Here is a 22,858-nt window from a genome sequence, read left to right on the forward strand (position 1 = left end):
TTGCAATTGTTCAACTATTTATCATCCTGCCAAGATCATTATTTGTAATATTCGTAAGTATGATCATGTTTCCCCGTCTTTCCAAACTCTGTCTTGGCTAAGGCTAAGCGATCGACGAGCCCTGCATTCTCTTGTTCTCTTGTTTCAAATTCTGCGCACCGCTACCCCAATATATTTGGCTTCTCATTTTCAAAATTTATCCACATATCATCAGCTAAGTACAAGATCTCATTATAACAATTTACTCATTATACCCTACCACAAGACATCTTTATATTCTTCATCCTATACAGTTTCAGTTGCTAGAAATTGGAACTCGCTTCCGAGTGATATAAGGGGTTGTTGGACAATAGCTTCATTTAGGTCAAAATTACATAAATTCTTACTTAACAGATGAATTGCTGATTAATATCTGTTACTTATAATGAAACTAACATCTGTCCATTCTTATTATTATTATCTTTAATTTCTCTAAATAGATTTACAAAACCTCTAATGGCAATTACATTAATATTCTCATTATAGAAATAGAAATATATATATTCTCCCTGTAACATAGTCCTAGTAAGCTTATATTAAATTAATTTTCATCATTTTACTAGCTATCTCAAATATTAAATTAATTATAATTCATTGAATTAAATTAGCTCATAAATTAAGTTACTACTTTACCTTATAGATTTATCTAAATTTAAATAAATGTGTAGTGAAGATTATTGCTGGAGAACCTTTTAAGTGTAGTGAAAATATTTGTAATTTAAATTTATGTATTGTATTGATTAAGGCTGGTTGAGTGGAAGAGAAGGCCTTATGGCCTTAACTCTGCCAGCGAAAATAAAACATTATTATTATTATTATTATTATTATTACCATTCATAATATAATTTTTTTAACTGTCATTCAAAAGAAATACATCATTAATCTACTACACACCTAAATGAGATAAATTTTCGCTTCATGGATTGCACACAAAAGACATTCTTTATAATTCAAGAAGTAAGATATTTGACTCAATTTATACGGGTTAAGTAGGTATATGTCATTCATTTTTCACAAATTCACATATAAAAGTTACAGTGAAATCCAACAAAAAGTGGAGTCTGCTGTCAGCCATCCAGTTTTGTTGTTACTGCTTATCCCATATAATATAGGATTCTACTAAATTAATAAATAAATGATATAATGAATAATAAAGGAATATACGAAATTAATAAATAATAAATAAATGAAGGATGACATTACATGTACTTACAAAATTTTATAATTTTTTTTGCCCTTTGAACAGAACCATATGAGAACCAGTTTCTTGGATAAACATCTTAAAGAGTTTTTGAGACTCAATTCCAAGTGCATTTGAATGTAATTAACCTGTTCGTTAGTAAGTTTTTCATTTACAACAATCCTTTTTTTTTACACATAGAGCCCATAAATATCCACTTATGAAGAAGCTCATAAGCTTATAAGCATATGATTATGCTTATGTTTCCAGATACTCTTGTATAAAACAGGGTTTGCCGAGTTAGCTCTGTGGTAGCAGTCTGCCTCCAGACTAGCCGGCCCGGGTTCGATGCCCGGTGGGGTCAGAAATTTTCATGTAAAATTTCTACCTTGGGACTAGGAGAGATAGATATGCCTGGGTTAAATCCCAAATCTCTCTGCAGTGCATATGAAGAGAATGAATATGTCACTGTTGATAGTGATTTGTCCCTCGGATGGGGACATTAAGCCTGGCGGCCCCCTTGGTGCTATTAGACAGAAATAGACTATGTGCCAGCACCGGGTTTCCCTTTCTCCCTTTCATCATCATCCTCACCCATTTCCTACACTACACTTACACATACACTGAACCTAGTACACGACATAACTCATCACAGATACTCATCATCTGGCCTGTTGAAGTGGTGTGCAACTTGAAATATACATCTATCCGCAGTATGCAGAACGTGAATCACCCAAGTGAAGTGGATACACACACAGTTGTATAAAACGTTGCTTCAGTTTCTTATTACCTTTCATTCTCACTAAATGTTTCACAATAAAAATTCTCTGTTATAATGAAAGTAATTTCACTTTTTTTATTTGCCAAACATTAACACTCACAAATAATGTCACATTGAACACAACATGCGAACACTCCACCGAACTCCCCACAACATTCGTGACCTTGTATGGTTGGGAACTCCACTGCTCATTGAATCTCACAGTATTTATGTTTTGTAATCATTTCTAATATAATCTATTTATAATCAGATCTTTAGCATATTCCTCTTTTTCAAATTCTGCTGTAATATCATTGAGATAATTGTAAAACTATTGTTCCTGTGGAAATTCACTCTCCCATAACAAGAGAAGTTTACAGCTAATAATCGCTAAGAAGGATCCTTTGGCACTTCATAATCATCTGGACAGAGGTATTTACAGCTAGTGATTGCTAATACTTAGGAAAGAGGGAACTTTTGGTGCCTATATAGATATTTGGACAGTGGGAGAGAAACTAAAACTGAAATGAAAAATAGATATAATTCTGTATATATCAATTGATTTATTTCAGCAAAAATTTTCCGTTTGATACGAATTGTACTTATTTCGTCATTTTATTCTATTTATACATAAAAAATTGAATAAAATCGTTACATTGGATTTGGACTCAATTGTCATTGTGTTTTTTATTCAAATTAAAGATCCTTGAATTTTCTACTGAAAATTATTGTACCAGTATTTCATATGCATAATTCCTGGATACACTGACTCATGCATAATAGGTACGAACAAAATCCATCCAATAGTTTAGGAGAAATTCTACCATACAACAAATAAGACAGGACAACAAAAAAACACTTTGCACATGTTTCCTTTCCCAAAATAGTCAATTTCTACTAATTCAGGGCCAAAAAACACGAATCTGACCTCGGATTTGTTTCGTTAGCTACAGTCTTTGAGAAACAGCTGATGTGTTGTAGTATTGAAGGCCAATACTGTACATAATATATTAAATATTTTCAAAACATATTTCTACAGTACATACTCCAAAGCCAATACGGGGACTTAAATACATAACTATTAAATATGTACATATTATGAACATAAAATCAAAATATCACAAGAAAGTGCTTTGCGGTACCAACTTTTAACACACTAATGTGACAGTAGTAACCATGTTTTTCGGCATACTGGAAACTGTTGGCTAATGTCCATAAAGAAACTTGGAACATATATCACAGTCATTTACAAGAATGGTATCACAGTGCTAACATACGCACACATATTGAATAAAATTTTATTCACGTGAGCACTTCTTCTTTGCCTTCCTGTTGTACTTCTCCTGTGGGATGTCTCTTACAAGTGTCCAGCAGTAGTCAGCAAGCATGGCAGCGTTCCACCTACCTTAAGATCGGTGTTCCATTGCGCAAATATCTTGGTGGAAGTGCTCACCATTCTCAACACTCACTTCACCGCAGTTGCTGGAGAAGAAGTCTAAATGTGAGGGAAGGAAGTGGACTTTGAGTGACATATGGCAGCCTAACTCATGATACTTCTCCAACAGATTGTCCACACGTTCAATGTACTTTCCCTCCTTGCGATTACCCAAGAAACCTTTTACGACGCCTTTAAAGGTGTCCTATGCTGCCTTTTCTATACAGGAAGAACGTGATCAAAGGTTGTCCTGAAAGAATTTACGAATCTGTGGACATATGAAAATCCCTTCCCTTGATGCAGCAAGCTCAGCTTCGTTCTTAGGCAGCTCAAGATCTCGAATGAAATCATTTAGTTTGCTCTGTGTTAGTAGGTGTGGCTCCTTCAGTGTTGCATTGTCTGGCACAAAATCAGATTAGTCGATGCGGGCCCAGGTGCTTCCTCCATGTCATCTCTGTACTCTTCATCTTCTTCAGTCTGCACACTGTATTCTTTTGGAGGACGAGATACAGGGAGATCACTCCTATGTGGGACTGGTCTGATGGCTGAAAGGATGTCGGAGTATTATATAGATCTTCTCTTCTTTCTGGAAACACCATGCTGAATGGTGGTACCAAACAGAAATAACAATCATTCACATGATTTCTTGGCTCCCTCCAAACCATAGGAATGCCAAAAGTCATTGAACATCCCTTGTTGTTCAACCATGCACGTAGATTTATATAACATCTGTTGCAACATATATGCGGTGCCCATGTTTTGTCCTGGTCCCCTACTTTTACACTAAAATAGTAAAAATATGCTGTCTTTACAAGCGGAGTCGGTGGACGTTTCTGTTTGGCAAATGTGACCTCACAACACATATAGCAGAAATTGTTTGCACTGTTAACACATTGACGAGGCATGCTGATGTAGTTAATCACTGCAAACCATATTATGCACATGTAAAGAAGTAAGAAAACCAGCATTTATATATATGGCGAGTACATTGAAGAATAAAGATAGATAAAATTTGTGTTTTTTTTTATTTGACGCCCCTTATTATACCTCATAACACTGCAATTAAGATCTCACACATTTCTTAGGAAAGCCTATTTTATTCTTAGTAGAATTCCTCGTATTTCATTCTTCTCTAACAATTACAATAGGAGTAATGTGGGAATTTGTGATAGTCTACAAAAATTAGTGAAACTATGGGCTCAATCACTATAGCATTGGCTGTTTCTCGGAAACAAGAGCTAACTGTATCTTTTTGTTGTCCATTTCGTGTTTGTTAAACTCAGTTTAACAATTTGGGACTAAATTCGTGTCAGAAACATTTTCACTGTTACTAATTATAATTAGTATTGTCAAAAGAAAAAAAAAACAATAAAAAAAAAAGCGTTCAATAAAAAGAAAAAGCATTCCAGAGGAGACAATATGATACAATATGGCGGACGAAACTAATTGATAAACTTCAACAAATTTTAAAGTGAATACAATTATTATTTATTTCACAGAGATGAAATGCAGTAACATACAATTCGTTTCTACCTCAAGGAGTAGTATCTGTACAACACTATTCAACATCCACATTAATGACTTGTGTAGAAACTCTTCAGAGTATGAAAGGAAGGCAATGCGCAATATTTGCAGATTATTTAGTTTTTTTTGGGGGGCCGCAGGAAAGAATAAATCATGCTGACACAAAACTGACCTACAAAAAACCATGTCCATAGCCATGATAAAACTTAAGGAATGAGTTACAGGAAAGGAGAGATTCAGTAAAGAACGTGAATCATTGCCTACTAACATAGCTGAGTTGAAAGTTTTATTTGGACTTGTTGAAATCTTCACATCAAGTTATTTCAGATTTATGGTCTCAAGATGGAACTGACATTGACTTGTACTGTATCGTCATGAATCAGTGGATGTTTAGTGATTTTTGTTGCGAGCCTTACAGTTTGATGAGACAGATGATTGTGAAGAGCATTTAGTTTTAGACAAGCTTGTAAAAATTCGTTAATTCTAGACACTTTTTTCAAACATTATGAAGATGGTATATTCACTGAATGAATATGTAACAAAAGACTAAATGTTATGTAGATTTCGTGGATGATATCCATTGCCCAGAAATCCGGCCAAATATGGCATCAAAATATTTGCATTATGTTATGCAAAAACATATTACAAAGTAAAGCTCGAAGTATACAGGGTGAACCGTAAGTAATGTCATTAATTTCAAGGGGTTATTCAATGAGTTATTTAAAACCAAAAAGTTTAATATATATATATTATTTTAATGTACCGAAGTACATATGATATTTCCATGCAGATATTCTGCGTCATCATACGATGAAAGAGTAATGGAACGGAGAAAAATTCTCTCCGGCGCCGGGATTTGAACCCGGGTTTTCAGCTCTACGTGCTGATGCTTTATCCACTAAGCCACACTGGATACAACCCCGACGCCGGTTAGAATCGTCTCAGATTAACCTCCAACTCTTGGGTTCCCTCTAGTGGCCGCCCTCTGCACTACGTCATAGATGTCTATGAACGCAGCCTATGCGTAAATCACTTCGTGATTTAAGACGGCGCTTATTCCGTCGGATCCTGGCCAACTAGTCACTCACATCGAGTGCACCTCAGCACATATGTGGACTTCGGTCCTGCGTTCATAGACATCTATGACGTAGTGCAGAGGGCGGCCACTAGAGGGAACCCAAGAGTTGGAGCTTAATCTGAGACGATTCTAACCGGTGTCGGGGTTGTATCCGGTGTGGCTTAGTGGATAAAGCATCAGCACATAGAGCTGAAAACCCGGGTTCAAATCCCGGCGCCGGAGAGAATTTTTCTCCGTTCCATTACTTTTTCATCGAAAAAAGTTTAATACTATTTTGCTCCTTTGTGTTTCCTTTCTGAGAAAAAATTATTTTATATGAAATATTTCATAGCGTATTTTGGGAAAGCTATTGAATTAATTCCCAACATGTTCAGTCAATTTGAGAGAGGAGCATATTATTGATAATAAATGACTGAACGAATTTTAGTTTTATCTTTTAAATGTGCAGAAATTTGATCCAAACCAGTGTAAGTTCTCATTCCGCGAAGGAACTTTAAACCCTGGTGCGCTGTGACAATGCTATAAAGCTGCCTGGAGAGATGCAGTTCGCATATGCAAGGAATGGGTTGAGACAAGGAGAAATGGAAACAATTCCTTTTAAATTTGGCTCGGGAAATTTGATTTATTGTATGTAAGCTTACCAATTACTACTACAAAAATTAAAGTGGAAGGGAACTATTTCTAACTGGCTGAAGAAAATGCTTGTAGTACGACAAAAGATCTTTTAAATCATTAATTACATTTGTATAATATAAAATAAGCTTTTCTTATTGGCTATGTTCACGGAATATTTAATTAAAATTAAATCGAAATTCTGGCTACAAAATTTATACCAAATTACTAAAAATTAAATTGAACCAATTTTATGACACTACACTGGATGAAGCACAAAATGGTTTCCGAAAAGGCAGATCATGTTCAAATGGATATTTTACACTGAAGCTTTTGATCGAAAAACATAGAGAATTTAATATTGAACCCCATCTGGCATTTATTGATATGAAGAAAGGCTTCGACAAAGTAGATAGAAAAAAATTATTGAATATTTTAGCACATGATGGTATTCCAAATCAATTAATAACAGCTATTTACAATATTTATAATAATAATAATCATATACAGGTTAGGATTGAAAACAAATATTCAGAATGGAAACGAATAAATCAAGGAGTGAGACAGGGTTGTAGTTTATCTCCTCTATTATTTATAATATACATGAATCACATTATTAAGGAATGGAGATTGAAACCACATGGAAGTATACCAATAAGTCATTTGTCCCAAATAGATACCTTATTATTTGCTGGTGATATTGTGTTTATGGCAACTTCAGAAGATAATTTACAACACTTGGTTTACAACTTTAATCAAATGGCAGAAAGTTTCAATATGGAAATTTCAACTGACAAATCTAGAGTGATGGCTTTTTTTAGGAAAGGAACCAGTCCGTAGCAAAATTTGCATCAATAATAAGATCATTGAACAAGTAAAAAATTTTAGTTATCTCGGCTACCAAATTTCATAAGAAGAAGAAAAAGATTTGAATGAGAAAATTATTAATTTAACAGAGCAATAGGGATAATTAATCAGATATTCAAACCAACCTTGGTACAAAAACACGTGCACCAGAATTGATAAAACATTGGCCAGATCTATACTCTGTTTTGGTAGTGAAGCTTGGACGATTCATAATATTGATTCACAAAGATTAACGGCAGCAGAAATGAGATTTATGCATCATACTTTCTAATGTGATCCATTCTCGAGAATGGATCACATTAGAAATTTTGACATTATGAAAGAACTGAGATTGAACCTATTACGGAATACTTACAGAAATACAGACAAAACTGGAGATCACATGTCATCTGAATGCCTCGTTCTAGAATTCCACACCAAATTTTAAATTACCATCCTGTGGGCAAGAGACCGTAATGGGCCACTAGGCCCAATACATGCAAGGATGATAATGATGATGAATATTGTTTTATAATGCTATCGTAAGAAAAAATAGCATTAGAGTATGAAACTCATTTATAATGTTATAAATAATTTTTGCATTTGTAAAAGGTATGAAACTCGCTATGTTCATTTCATAACATTTACTCATGTAATGAACTGTAATGTTATAAACTTGTTTCATAATATTACTATTTTAATTTTGTTTGTTACTTTAACATAACATAAGCATTGCATATTTTAATTTTTTTCTTTGGGATTCTAAATGTTTTAAAATTTTGTTTTTATAACATGAAACATGCATCCGTATTGTTCACGATTTCTAGAATATTCAATTGCAATAGGATTGTAGAAATATTTCTTAATCTTATCCATTTAGTCTGAAAGAAGTGTGTCGTAATTCTGTATTCTCTTAACATTTAATTCAAATTAGGTTGTAGCCTAGAGTTTATTTTAAATTTTCCAAGATATTATTTAATGTGAAATAAGCAGCGTTGATTCTCTGTTCTCTAACACAGTTTAAACACAAAAATGAAATGGTATATCTGTATTTTTTCTTAAGTGTTTAAAAGCAATGTACATGACATGATGACATGACCGTCAACAACCCAGATGAAGGAATTGTTTAGGCTTTAGAGCAACACAATGTGTACTCCCAGCTGGTAGCAGCACGCAGCATTGCAAAACTATTAAAAATATATATAAAAAAAATTTATTTGACTTTTTTTTGTTGCTCTTTCCTCAAGGAATCACCCACCAGAATTAATGACATTACTTATGGCTCACCTATATGTGGGACAAAAACTTGAGGGCTGCACAAAGTAATCTGTCATCAGACCTGAACAGGATGAGCCAATCTGTGTCTCAAATGGCAGAAATATACTATAACAATGGACAACTGGTTCGTGTCAGTTCCATTAGCTGCTCGTCTACGTGATATTCATCATTTGTAAGTTGTCAGCATAATGAGAGGGGTGGAGGGGAAAGGAAATATGCCAGTTTTCGTGGGATTTAGGAATCGACCTGCAGCAAGCAGCATGTTTGGATACTGGCCGAACTGCACCATTGTGTCCAACATTCCTGGAAAAGACAATGTCGTTTTTCTGCGCTTTCAGCTCTACACGAAATTGATGCAATCAACCCAAGCTCAGGAGAACAAAATAAACCAGAGATACTGACCTTATATAATCTCACAAAAGGAGACATGGACTCAGGAGATGAAATGAAAAATACATACTCGGTGTCCAAGATAAGAACTGCTGGTCCCTGACAGTTTTGTTTTCACTACTAAACATAGCAGTATCAATAAACTTTCAAATCAAGTATGCACAATAAGAAGAAGTGGAGAACATTCTTCAAGGATCTGACCTGAAACCTTTACACTGACTTCCCCAAAGGCAGAGCTACGATCGCAAGCTATCCTCGAGATCTGAAATTGAGAATCAAGAGTGTTTTGACAGCTAGAGGGGAGGACGTGCTTCAAAAAGTCGCAACACTGTGATGAGGAAAACGAAATGCAGCAGGTGGAGCTTATGGTCATCATGGGTTGTGTGACTGGAGGAAAACGGGAAGACTACGAGCCAATGTGTTTTTTTTGTCAGGACAGTATATCTAGAGGGAGCACACCACTACTTCCTGTTACCTATGGAGGGAGACCATCACAGATTCAAAGTAATGAAGACTAAATTATGATTTTGAAAATTTGTACCCTGTCAATTAATGTATAGTCTGTGTGCAATGTTTTTACAAGCTGAAATGATTTATAATTATATTTTCACATAATATTTTCATTTTCAATACAGATTGTCACTTTACCTCTTTTTTTTTTTAATTTAGTAAAGACCCGAAAAATAACAAAATTATTGCAAATCTCTATTATTATCAAAATATATTTTCATTGTAGGCTCATATGTACAGCTGTCAAAAAAAAAATGGCCGCAGAGAACAGAGAATATTTTCTAAGTCTGCTTCAGATTATGGCGATGTTACACAATGCATGCGCTTGTAGAAGTAGTTTCGGAACTATAACGTTTAAGCAGGAGTCATTCGACATCTGCGCCTTATAGAGCAGCAGTAAAGTGTTCGCTTAATGATTCAAAGGTTGTGAGTTCGAGCCTTGTTCAAGTTATCATTTTATTTTATTATCATTTCTTAATGATATAAATAATATTTAAATTATCATTTGTATTCTGTTATTGTTCTTCAGTGATATAAATAATATTAAAGTTATCATTTTTATTTTGTTATTGTTCTTTAGCGATATAAATTCAAGTTATCATTTATATTCTTTTATTGTTCTTTAGCAATATAAGTAATATTCCAGTTATCATTTATATTGTTATTGTTCTTTAGCGATATGAATAATACCTATTCAAGTTATTTATATTCTGTTATCATTCTTTAGCAGTATAAATAATATTAAACTTATTTATATTCTGTTACCATTCTTTAGTGATATAAATAATATTCAAGTTATCATTTATATTCTGTTATGGTTCTTCAGCGATATAAGTAATATTCAAGTTATCATTTATATTCTGTTATCATTTTTTAGCGATATAAATAATATTCAAGTTATCATTTATATTCTATTGTTGTTCTTTAGTGGTATAAATAATATTCACGTTATCATTTATATTCTGTTATCTTTCTTTAGCAATATAAATAATAGAAATTTAATGTTAGATTTTGTACATTAGGCCTACAGCTGCATAATACAAGTGTTTTTTCTTCTTATATTATTACATTATAGTATCCTGTAACACAATAAAATGAAAAGGAGTGACGACGATTTGAACCTGAGATGTTGACATCTAAATTCCGACGTCCTTCTGACTGAGCTATGGGGGCACAAATAAAGAAGCATATGAGAATAAATTGGTCCACTCCCCTTCCAAGACGTCCCGATGATTTGTGGAAGTTCGTCCAGAATGTCTGGGATGCCATGACTGAGAACAGTTGCTATTTGAAAAGACTAGTTGATTCCATGCCCAATAGACTGCAAGATGTGATAGAGATGGGAGGAAGATGAACTAAATATTGAATCGTGGCGTTTTGTTTTGTTTTTTTTAACTTATAACTGTCTTAATTTTCTAAGACAGACCCCACTAAGTTTGTTTTGTTTATGCCACGAGAATAAAATCTTTCTTTCTTTCCATTTGCAGCCATAATGTCATAATAAATAATGATGAAGTCATTTAACAGCAATTTTATCACGAAGGCCTACAATCAAGGAACCCAGCTTTCAAACAAACAAATTACTAATATAACAAACCACTATACAATTTATATAAACAAATTACCACATCAAAAGTTCCATTTAACCTTACCCCCTCCACAAAACAGATGACATATGTCTTGATAACGGATAACAGACTGTAAACACAGAGAGAGTGTCAGTACCATTGTAGTGCACAGTCAGCACAGGGCTCCTCTTAACTTCCACATCACGTAAGTTTTATAATAGTTTAAGCAACTACTATCAAACCACAATTCCTTTGTAATACAATATCAAATTCATTAGCCCATTTCTTACACAAATATATTATTTTCAGTTTTAACGACCTGACACTTGCACCATGTACTAACTTCTGCAAGAAGATAATATATATGTATTTTAATCATGTAATTTTATTTTATCATTCAGCAACACTCATTTTAATGTGTCCATTTTCATATATAGCTTAATCTGGTTTTAAATATTTTAATATGTAACCACCATATATTCTATCAGTCATAATGTTTCCACATGAAATATTCATATTCTTGTATTGTTACGTGTTCTAAAGATGGCATTTTATGCCGAAAGTGTTTAACACTGTAAATGTTGTAATATTTTGCTAATTATAGCATTGTGATTTTGATAAGCAATTTGACGGCCATACCTATGCAACTATTATTCATATAAAAGTTAATCATCATGCCACTCAAAGGGGCACGAATTCAAAAAACTGTATTAACGTATTTTTCAGCAAATCAGGTCCTCTATACGCCCTTAATGATTGACTTAACTTTTTGATACACTCTGTATAACAGTAATAGTAACAGCATTCCATTTCTATGATGGCAAGGTGTTTTTTATGGCAGTGGGTAAAATTATGTACGCAATTTTGTTTGTGACGTGGACTTTCTTTGTAATCATGTAATATCAGCATTCATCAACAGCTTGTGCTGAGAGTTTCACTTTACAAACAAGTTGGATAAATAACTATTTACACATCTTGAACACTGTGCTGTTTGTAATTACCTACTCTTTTGTAGAATCTACAAGGTTAAATTAAAAAATATAACAATCGGTCAAGAGATGTCATATAAATTCAAAATATTACTTTTGTTTCATGCACTCATTTCTATTCTTATATAATTGTTCAATATATGTATGTATATTCTGAGGGATCAGGAGGGAGAGCTGCGAATTATTTTGTTGTTTACAACAGTAATTAAAAACTACAAGAAGGAAATTAATTTAACTTTTACGAGTTTTCATACATCAATCAAACATGAGACTTCGTCTTATATAAGGACTTTTGCAATTAATTTAACACTCCAGTCACGATTCTAATTTCTGTTGTGACTAGAGTACATAAATAAATTAGACCTTATGTAAAGGAGTTCTGATTATTTTCTTTAGGAATTGTATAAAACTGGCTAATGCATCTATTAAGATTTGAAGTAGCTGTACTGTAAGATTGCAAGTTTCCACAAAACTATGTAATTCGTTATGACACTTAAGCTATTCCAAATTATACGGATTATAGAAGATATAAAAATACAAACAGACGCCCTTAAAAACTAAGATGGAAAAAGTATGTCAGTTTTGATGTTCATTTATAAGAGTTATAAGAAGTCACGTACCATATAGTTGTTAATTATAATAGTAATTCCCACAACAAAGATTCTGGATTTGAAGATATTTTTCTCTATTTCGTATATTTACCTCACCAAATGTATTTTTTTTTTCAAATATATTTTAATATCAGTAATTTTTCTTCACAGGGCACTGAGATATACCATTTTATTTTCTTCTACATATGAGTAGCCAATTTGCAAAACCAGCTATTTGCAAGTTAGACGAATTTTGGCAAATGAGGAAAATTGTGTAAAAACTTATCCACAGATGCTAGAGGCATGATTTCTAGTTTAAATAATGGGGAAAAAATATTTAGTCTGTCTTCCTACAGCTCAGAAATATATGATTAATAGGTAATTAGTTATTTTGTATATTAATTTGCAAATAGCAGGTTTTGCAGCCGAACAGAGCAGTTAGCAGGATTTGCAACTCTATAGGTAGCCATATTAACGATACATTAGTTTGCAAAACCTGGTATTTGATCAATGTTAACAGTTTATCTGACAAGACTAACTTGGAAACAAACTGACGGTAGAAGAGAATATTCTTATTTTCGTTACATACCTAAATATTATCAAACACACAAACATTGTACTATAAAAAAGTAAAAAAGAGAATAGAATACTAATGTTATAGTTTGAAGGTTTCCTTATGTACTACTGTTTGTGAAAAGTGCAACACCCAGAAAGAATGGACCGAACGAACCCAAACTCGGGAGATGTGTAAAACAGAGTACCAAATGTAGTGTGTTCGTACGAGTCCCGCTTCAACTTGGCCTGCAGTGATGGTCACATACGTGTTAAGCGCTACCGTGGTGAACGCAGTCTGAGAGCCTGCATTGTTGAGCGGCATTGCGGACAAGTTCCTAGTGTGATACAATATGCGATCTCGCTTCCTACATATTCAGGACAATCTGAATTTCAACCGCTACATTAGAGAGGTCTTAGAGTCTGAGGTACTGCCCCTCCCTCAGGCAACTCCACATGCCATATTTCAGCAGGACAATGTCCGGTCACATGTGGCGAGGATTGTGCAAGTCTTCTTCGAAGAACGACAGGTATCACTGCTTTCCTGGCCTGCACGTTCGCCAGATATTTCGCAACTTGTTCGTCATGGTCCTCCAGCACACACTCTTGGAAGCTTTGTGGACTCGCATACAAATTGCGTGGAGGGAGATTCCCCAGGAACATATTCAGGAACTCTTTGATTCCATACCACGACGCTTAAAAGCTCTGATTGCAGAGCATGGAGGCTTCACTCCATACTGAAATCATACAGATCAGGTACAGTTCTGTAATTCTAAGCCTTTGTGTATTGTCATGTATCTAAACTGTGATATCAATTTCATTTCAGTCACATGTATCCTTCTTGGTGTTGCAATTTCTACAAACATCAATGTAATATAACACTTTACAAAATGTTCAGTTCTTCCTCATCCATGGTTCGAAGTCCACTGCATCCGTATGTTCATACTCATCTTCACTAAGGTCTGCAACAGCAAGGTCTTGCTGCTGGTTGAACATTTCTGTGTAGAATGTCAGGTTTGCATTCCGAAACCAGTCCTACCCGAAGTGCAATTCCAGAAGTCTTTCAATGTCCCTGATGTTTGCTTCTTTAAGGATGACACCCATTGCAATGTAGTCCTTTTGGAAATGTTTACCTTCATTGTTTAAACTTTTGGATTCGTCTTTTCACTGGTACCACTCTATTCATCATCTGTATCTTCTCCCTCAACACTAACAGAGTTATTGAAACAGGATACACCATATCCATCCACACTCATTTCGGCAAAAGTCGAAAAAACTGCAAGATAATTACAGTAACCACTTCAAGACTTCAACACACGTAACATAAAAGGTTAGAAGACTCCGATAAAGCGCAGGCAGAATCTCTCAGCTGATGTCTTAAATGCAGCAGTATAGTCAATTTAACTATACGAGCAAAAAGTAGCTTTATTATCAGCGTCTAATAATATCTTATTTGTTATTTTAGTATGCTCAATGTAATCCTTATGGAGATCGAAATAGCAGCTTTTGCATCCGTAACTCTCAATATGGCCATGTTGTCTCAGTGACATTTAGCAGGTTTTGCAAAAGTAAACATGGCATTGTGCAGTTAGCAGGTATTGCATCCTTACGCTCTTCACACTTAGCAGGTTTTGCAACCGTATGCAATTTTATTTACTAGATTTAAAGGTTTAGAGTTGGATTTGTAACCGAATGTATGGCTTATTACGTAGCTAATGACGAACTGAAACCATGGTTACCATTATCTCATTTTTCATTTTTTTGACAGTTAGCTGGTTTTGCATCTGGGCTACTCATATAACAAATCTATCTTTATACAAAAGTGCACAGAGAATGTAGTAATGATATAATATACAGGAGAAAAAGATCTCAGTACATTTAAATTTTGTCTCTATATTTTTACATCACTTTGGTCATATTACTTTGAGCTATAGATTTCAAACTATAAATCACTAAAATAAAAGAAACATACTGATGAAGGTCAGAAATAATTTGCTGTTCAGAATTTTCAGTCTAGTGACTGAATGCATAAGCATGAAAGCAATAAGAATTTATTATGAATAGCATAATATGAACCATGGTGTTAATTTATCCTACTAGCTCAGTAATTGTTTTGTCATTCTACAATACAATCGTGATAAAGCAGAATGATAATAATTGTGCTGACATATTTCAAATTATGTTTTACTACACAAAAATGATAATATGCTTGTATTGACATGGTACTTTGTCTCATAACACAAATTCCAGACTGTAACTATAATAATAATAATAATAATAATAATAATAATAATAATAATAATAATATTCACTTTGTCGGTGTTAAGAATTATCTGTCATATTAAAGAAAATAATGAGGAATATATTTGAAATAGACTGGCCAAGGGAATGAAAAGTCGTTAAGTGTAACACAGAATGAACAAGTACTTGTAATACTATTTTCCCTCCCTAACAAGCCTTGTCATGGCATAAAAATGTAAAACTGACCAGAGTCCGAGGTTTAGTGTATGATAAAATAATTAACTTGGAGGAAGGAAAAAGGAAGCATTTTATACCATGAGATTCAAGAAGATGAGCAAAATTACCTAATCTTGTTTCTTTCTTTATTATTACATAGATATTCAAATACCAGGACGATTTTAGAAACTGAGCAATCTTGACCAACCTACTTTGGAAATACACACTTCACTAAGTGCTTTATAGGTAATTTAACATCAAAAGCAGAAATATAATGAATCAGAAAATAGCTGTCACAGCTTAGTTTTATAAATTCGCATTTTAATTAAGCTGGGTACTTTATAATCTACTGCAATACATGGATACCTTCACACATGAAACATTATTCATAGAATGCTTAAAAAATAGGAAACTTAAAACATTACGTCCTTAGCCAAGAAGTAAACAATCTGAAGTAAAGCATTTTACTGATACGAGATTATTTCACGCCACATTTAAGATTTAATGTGGACAGCTGAAATATGTGTATTATAATGTTTTTAATGACCTACATTACTGAATCATGAATATAATATAGAACTGCAGTATTTTGTTTTCTGTGGTTATGAAGATGTATTTGGATGTTGTTCATATTCAAAATTTTTTCTACACTGATAAGAAATAATTGGTGTTAAATAACTTAAGTACATCTGCTGTTTGAAGAATGTTAAAAGGATAGGTTTACAAGAAACCAAAAGCATTATATGAAGAACTACAAAACAAACATTAATTTTTACTAAGCTTCAGTGAATATATCTACAACAAAAGGGTTACAATCTAATAAATAATGTACCTCTATCATAAATGTAATATGCAATTTAAATATTTAAACTTCCAAATATTACGTATATATTCTGGGACACATCAATAACAGAGTGCAAATTAAGAATGCTCAACTTTTAAAAATATAAAACACAGTGAATGCTGATAATTTACATTAAGATTAAATTACAGAAACATAAAATTACATAGCTTACATGTAGCAAATATGATGTACGAATAAAAATTGTTTACATGAAAGCTATAACCTATGTATACTTCAACATTAAAAGAAAACACATTGGAACATTTCAGTAGTTGCTCCCACTACTATATACAATGAAGTTATTGACTTCTTATTTGTAAGTTACTTATTCTCAGTTATATGAAAGACGAGGGGAATAATGAGACATTAATGTAAACAAACGCAAGTAATATGAGATTTAGGGCTTTCTTTAATGATGATTGGGTTGTGAAGAAGATTTTGGACTCTTAAACAATATGTCGAGATTTTCTGTTTACAATGCTTTTAAACTACTTACTAGTTCTAGGAGCTTAAGCAATATAATTTTATATTAGTTCTAAAACATCACAGGAAGTAAATTAAAAAAAAAAAAAAGTAAAGACGGAAAAAGACAGAATTTTCTTCACAGACACAATTCAATCAGTCTGGGGAACAATACCCAACCATTTAACATGTTTTCGAAGGAAAACATTTGGTAAGGTACTCAACGTAAAGTTAAGTAGTACAAAAGGAAAATGCACTTCCAACTAGATGCAGTTATTTATGTCACTTCTTCCTTTCTCATACAAAGTAAATCTAATATGCAGGTCCGGTTTACAACTAGCTGTGGAGAGCACTGACGTACTGATGCATGTCGATGTACTGTAACATGGCCACGGTTTTTGTTTCACACGGCACACTATGTTTCTATGTAAAAAAAAAAAAAAAAGTACTGTATGAAGAGGAATGAATGTGTTCACGCCAATGACTACCTTTAGCACAACATAACAAGGGTTCGACATACTGGAACCTCAAAATGTTGCAATCATCTTCTTCGTTTGGCTGAAGGTGGCAATGTCTCAGTGAAGTCAGACGTGTTGTTAGTGGCACAGTTTGCGACCGCTTCTGTGGAAACAACATAATGTGTGAAAATTAAATGCAGACGTGTGCAAATTCACAGCTTCAGTTTCTTATAACGCCACTACAATGTAAGAGGTATTTCATTGAAATGCTTTTCCAGTTGATTATTCATATACAGATGGGAATTTATGAGAAATATCTGTTTATTAATATAATAGAGTCATTTTGTGGGTTGGCAGTACTAACATGCATTGTACATATACATGCATGTGATTTTGTGAACTATGTTACTATGATACTGGCTAAGTACATGCAAATATCAATTTTGTTAAAAATTAGAAAAACAGTAATGGAACATCACATCTTCCATATTCCCTCGACTTAGTATCTTACGATTTTTTTGTGAAAGTTATTACAATTACAATAGAAACTCTTCGGTTTATTTCCAAAAACGTTTATCAAAACTGTTTTAATTAATTATACCAGTGATGACACACAGAAGAATATTATATAGCTGGGGAGATTTTAGTTTTAAAAGTAGATGTGCATAGTGTAGAAGAAGCATTACATTAGTGTTCACAGTGACATAGTTCATGAAATTACAGACTAGCACACAGGGCAGACAACAAATACAGGTATTTAATTTGAAGTAATAAAAAATTCCTTATTCCTAATCTATGTATGAATAGTAGCAATAATAATATTAATAATAATACTAATGAAAATAAGCAAGGCAAAAGAAACAATATTAAAAGAATCATGCACTACAACCACTGAAAAGCTGTACATAGCTGTATGAAGGGGAACAAATCTAAGTACAGAAGTAGTGAACTACAGGTAAGCATAAGTTACATGCTTCTTCATACAGGAGTAACATTAAGACAAAAAAATAATTTTTACAGAAATTATATCTGCTGCACATTATACATTACATCTTAGTTTCAGTTGATATTATAATTACATTACATCTTGCTTTACAGAGACTTCATCTACTGTGGTATTAAGAGATTTTTTCGGAAAGAAGTAAAAATAAATTCAAAATTTGGAACTAGATAGAGAGTTCTTCACGAATGACTGAAAATATTGATTAAGGATGTTTCTTCTATAACAGAGTCGAAACAGAATCACAAACGAATCATTGTTGTATCCTTTCCTTATTATTTTTAGATTTGTGTTAGCAATTTGAAATTGATTTCAAACCGACTTCTTTTCTATATTAGAGTGCCAATTATATAACTCTGATATCAAGGATTATAATATTGAATTCAATATGAATATACTGTGGCTCAGTGGCATAACTTACAATTATCAGTCAGTCTAATGCAACTGTGATTTCTCAACCAGAAACTACGTAGTTTAAATGTTCCTTTTATTGCCTGAATTGATAGGCTTGTATTATTCTGGTCTTTTAATTGAGAAATACTGCTACTTGTCAATGTGTAGATTATTTAGAATGCCCACTGGGAAACATAACCGAATTCGAATCCAATTCTTGATGAAGGATGACAAGAAGAGAAATCAAAGAAAATGTGATGTTGACTATGAAAGAAGAAATGGTGGTGAGAATTTCGTCAAGACAACATTGTACATGATATTAAAATCCTCTTGGCTCGTCACTCTTTAATAAGTCCGGAAAATACAGACAGACTGTCAAACCAAACAGAAGGTGCAGACAGTCAACATTATTCTCTGTTGTTACAGGTCTATCAAAAGGTTTAATATGAAATAAATCTCATACATAGTTACACCAACAAGAACAGAGAAATATGGTATTGCACTATACTTGCAAATCTTATTTTGCTTAACTTGTTATTCACACCAATTCTATGAGCAGTCGCTAATGCCAAGCCTAGACCACATAGTTCATGACCACCACCAGAGTGCACCACAAGTGGTGGGTCCACATTACACTCGTAATGTAAGGTGGAAGATTGTTGGGATGCCATAGTGGAACCAAAATACCCAGAGAAAACTCGTGTTCTCCAGACTGCAGGCTTGCCTAACACAAATTACAAATTCAAGATAGAGAGGGATTTGAACCTGAGCCCCCTGGCTTAGATATCCAACGCTCTAGCACTGGGCCACTGTGGCGGTTATAGCTTCTGAACATATTTTGTATCATCAAACTTCCTTGCAAATATTTTCGAACTCCTTTTTGACATTGCTGTTAAGGAACATCTCAGTCTGTTGCCACTTCACGTTCAATACTTTGAATGGCCTGTGAAAAGACTGATACCTGTGATTTCAGAAACGGTAAGAGGAGGAAAAAATCGTGTAATATTCTTGGACACCTCTCTTGTGACAAACATATTATTATAGTCTATCATAGATTTCAATGAAGTGTGATTTAACGCAAGTTCAAGAGATAGCCATCATGTTTTGCTGAAATCTAAGATACTTTTATAATCAGTATCCACAAAGGAACAAAAAGACTCGAAGCTTTCAATGCTCACAGTAAATGTGGAAATACTGATACACCTTCCCCAGAATCACCTGAACATCCACTGCCAACATATTTACAGCTGTCTGAACTCCATTGTGAATTATGTGGGCTCCACAGCCACCACCCACTATGCTTCTGTCTAGTTTTTCTTGAAGTTTTGTGAACACATTGTTCTTCTCTTTTCTTGCTAACCCATCAAAGTCAATATTTGTATTATCTGCTGAAATCCCTATCACTTTCTCAGCAATTTCATGTTTTTCTATAGTTTTAAAAACGTGACCAGCAAGAGGATAAGAAGTTTCCTCAAACAGTTTAGCAACTCAAACATTTCACTTTCAATACCATTTTCAGGAGAAAAGTATTGTATCATAATCGACACTATTTTAGTATCAATATGATTCGAACATAAGCTGCTGCCAGGAAGTCAAAAGGATGGCAATGACAAAGGAAGCTTTTAATAGAAAAAGGAGCATCTTCTGCGGACTCTGGAAAAAGAATTAAAGAAGAAAGTAGTGAAGTGCTTTGTGTGGAGTATGGTATTGTATCGGGCAGAAACATGGACATTACGAATTAACGAAGAGAAATGGCTAAATGCATTTGAAATGTAGATATGGAGAAGGATACAGCGTGTGAAATGGACAGAAGAATAAGAAATGAAGCTGTGTTGGAAAGAGTGGGTGAAGAAAGAATGAATGTGAAACTGATCGGGAAGAAAAAAAAGATGAAACTGCCTACTGAAGGATGCACTGGAAGGAATGGTGAATGGCAGAAGAGTTCAGGGCAGAAGACGGTATGAATGACAGACAAGGAGAGACTAAGAGAAAAGCAGAAAATAGGAAGGATTGGAGAATGTTGGGTTTGCTGTAAAGACTGCCTTTGAGCAGAACAGTACGTACGTATGTATGATTCGATCAGTCCATTATTAAAGAACAATACTTTGCACTTTTCAAAGAATAAAAAATTTTGTTCTTTTCGCAAAAGGAGTTAATTACAATAATGGCCTTGAATTTTGTTTGTACACAGGTGAATTTCTTGTTCACAAACTTTTCCATTATTGCCGATGTGCAGTTTATAGACTTATGACTTACGTTTCACTGTATGAAATATCAGTTGCTTCTTATGCAACAAGCTGTTTCTTGGTCACAAAATCCTCCTGTTTAAAAAAAGAAAACTAAGTTATTGTTGACTAGAATTTCTTGCAGCCACAGTAATTTTATGCTTCTTTATAGTTCTGTGACCGATTACATCAGCTTTACCTTCATGGCCAATGCTAATCACAGCATGGCAGAAACTACATTCTACTTCTGAACCATTATTATCAATGCTAGCCTACTTTTCTTTATTTATTTCCTCATGAGAACTGCTACATGGACAAAGTGATATACACAACTTGAAAGTTTATAATAAAATAACAAAAGTCTAATATAAAATTACAACAATTTTATTATAGCTTTCTAATATATAAAAGAATTTACAAAAAAATAAATAAAATAAGAGAAATGGAGGAGTATGATTTCCTCTTACACAGAAAATATATTAAAATTTATAATTACTGCCAAAAAAATTGATTTCTTAATATGGAAATAGACCCCCTTAAGCACAGCAGTCGCAATATCTAAGAGATATAGTGAATAGTAGTAGGTTATTTTACGACGCTTTATCAACATCTTAGGTTATTTAGCATCTGAATGAGATGAAGGTGAAATGAGTCCGGGGTACAGCACCGAAAGTTACCCAGCATTTGCTCATATTGGGTTGAGGGAAAAAGATACGACTTCTGTAGTTCCTGTGAAGTCCAAAACTGCACCAGAAATTTGGAAATATTTCCTCGTGCCCCAACCATTAAGCCAATAACATTAACAGTGTCTAACTTGTATTCAGTTTTGTAATACGTGACAGTAGGGTCTAATATTAATCCATGTTTCGAAAATGGTCTGAATGCGATGATATCGATGCGTCTGCTACTGCCATCAGTAGCCAAACCAGAGACCTCCTCATAAACAGTGTAGCCACAATCCCACACAGCTTTGAGCCATTATGCCCCGAATGCTGCTTTGCAGGACCTTCCTCTACAGACAGAATTCCAGGACGTGTGCAAGGGTTTCGTGCTTCCTGTGGCAATGCCTGCAGAAGGTACTGTCCTGAGATCTGCCCAGTAAGGAATGCACCACACAGATATTGGTTGTCATTTTTATAGCTTCTCTCCATTCAGAGCATGAAATTGTTTTTTCAAGGTATCATTTAAAACACACTTCCGCTTCATCTTTTTAACATGTAAAACAATACAATTCACAGTCAGAAATCAGAAATAATTTTCTTCTTATTTTACTTTGCAACCATGCATTCATGTTGGGAGCACGTATACAGACTGCAAGCAGGCTGAATTGGAACTTCCTTAAGACAGATCCCTACATATGAATGTGATCAAATAGTTTTCAGAATGGTTTCAGAACGAATTTGCCATTGAGCTGTCGTTTATTATGTCCAAAACTATACATGCAGCACTCCCTTCTGTTTAAAATGAGTACGAGGTATGATCAAAGAGTTTTTGGAATAGCTTCAGAACGAATTTGTCATTGAGATGTCTTTTATTATGTTCAAAACTATACATGCAGCACTCCTCCCTTCTGTTTAAAATGAGGTTCGTGCGACCTGCTCTGACCTTCCAGTGTAGAGTTACAAAATGTGAATTGAACATGTGTTTTATGCATGTGATGATTTCTGT

At 33.9% G+C, this 22,858-nt stretch overlaps 1 protein-coding gene and 1 non-coding gene across 4 annotated transcripts in view; one reads left to right on the forward strand and one right to left on the reverse strand.

Annotated features, from left to right (window-relative positions):
• Positions 1–6,166: 6,166 nt before the first annotated feature.
• On the forward strand, positions 6,167–6,238 carry TRNAY-AUA (transfer RNA tyrosine (anticodon AUA)). Its single transcript has one exon. It is a non-coding gene; the product is annotated as a tRNA-Tyr (tRNA).
• Positions 6,239–16,560: 10,322 nt separating this feature from the next.
• The window catches only part of LOC138711998 (biorientation of chromosomes in cell division protein 1-like 1), a 53,496-nt gene continuing 47,198 nt past the window's right edge, over positions 16,561–22,858 (reverse strand). For all 3 annotated transcript variants that reach the window (XM_069843349.1, XM_069843348.1, XM_069843346.1), the window contains one exon: positions 16,561–17,735. In XM_069843349.1, the coding sequence (XP_069699450.1) occupies positions 17,656–17,735 (80 nt within the window). In that variant the 3' untranslated portion in view covers positions 16,561–17,655. The remainder of the gene's footprint in view (positions 17,736–22,858) is intronic.

This window comes from Periplaneta americana, chromosome 13 (genome assembly GCF_040183065.1).
Source record: "Periplaneta americana isolate PAMFEO1 chromosome 13, P.americana_PAMFEO1_priV1, whole genome shotgun sequence".
Lineage (NCBI taxonomy): Eukaryota > Metazoa > Arthropoda > Insecta > Blattodea > Blattidae > Periplaneta > Periplaneta americana.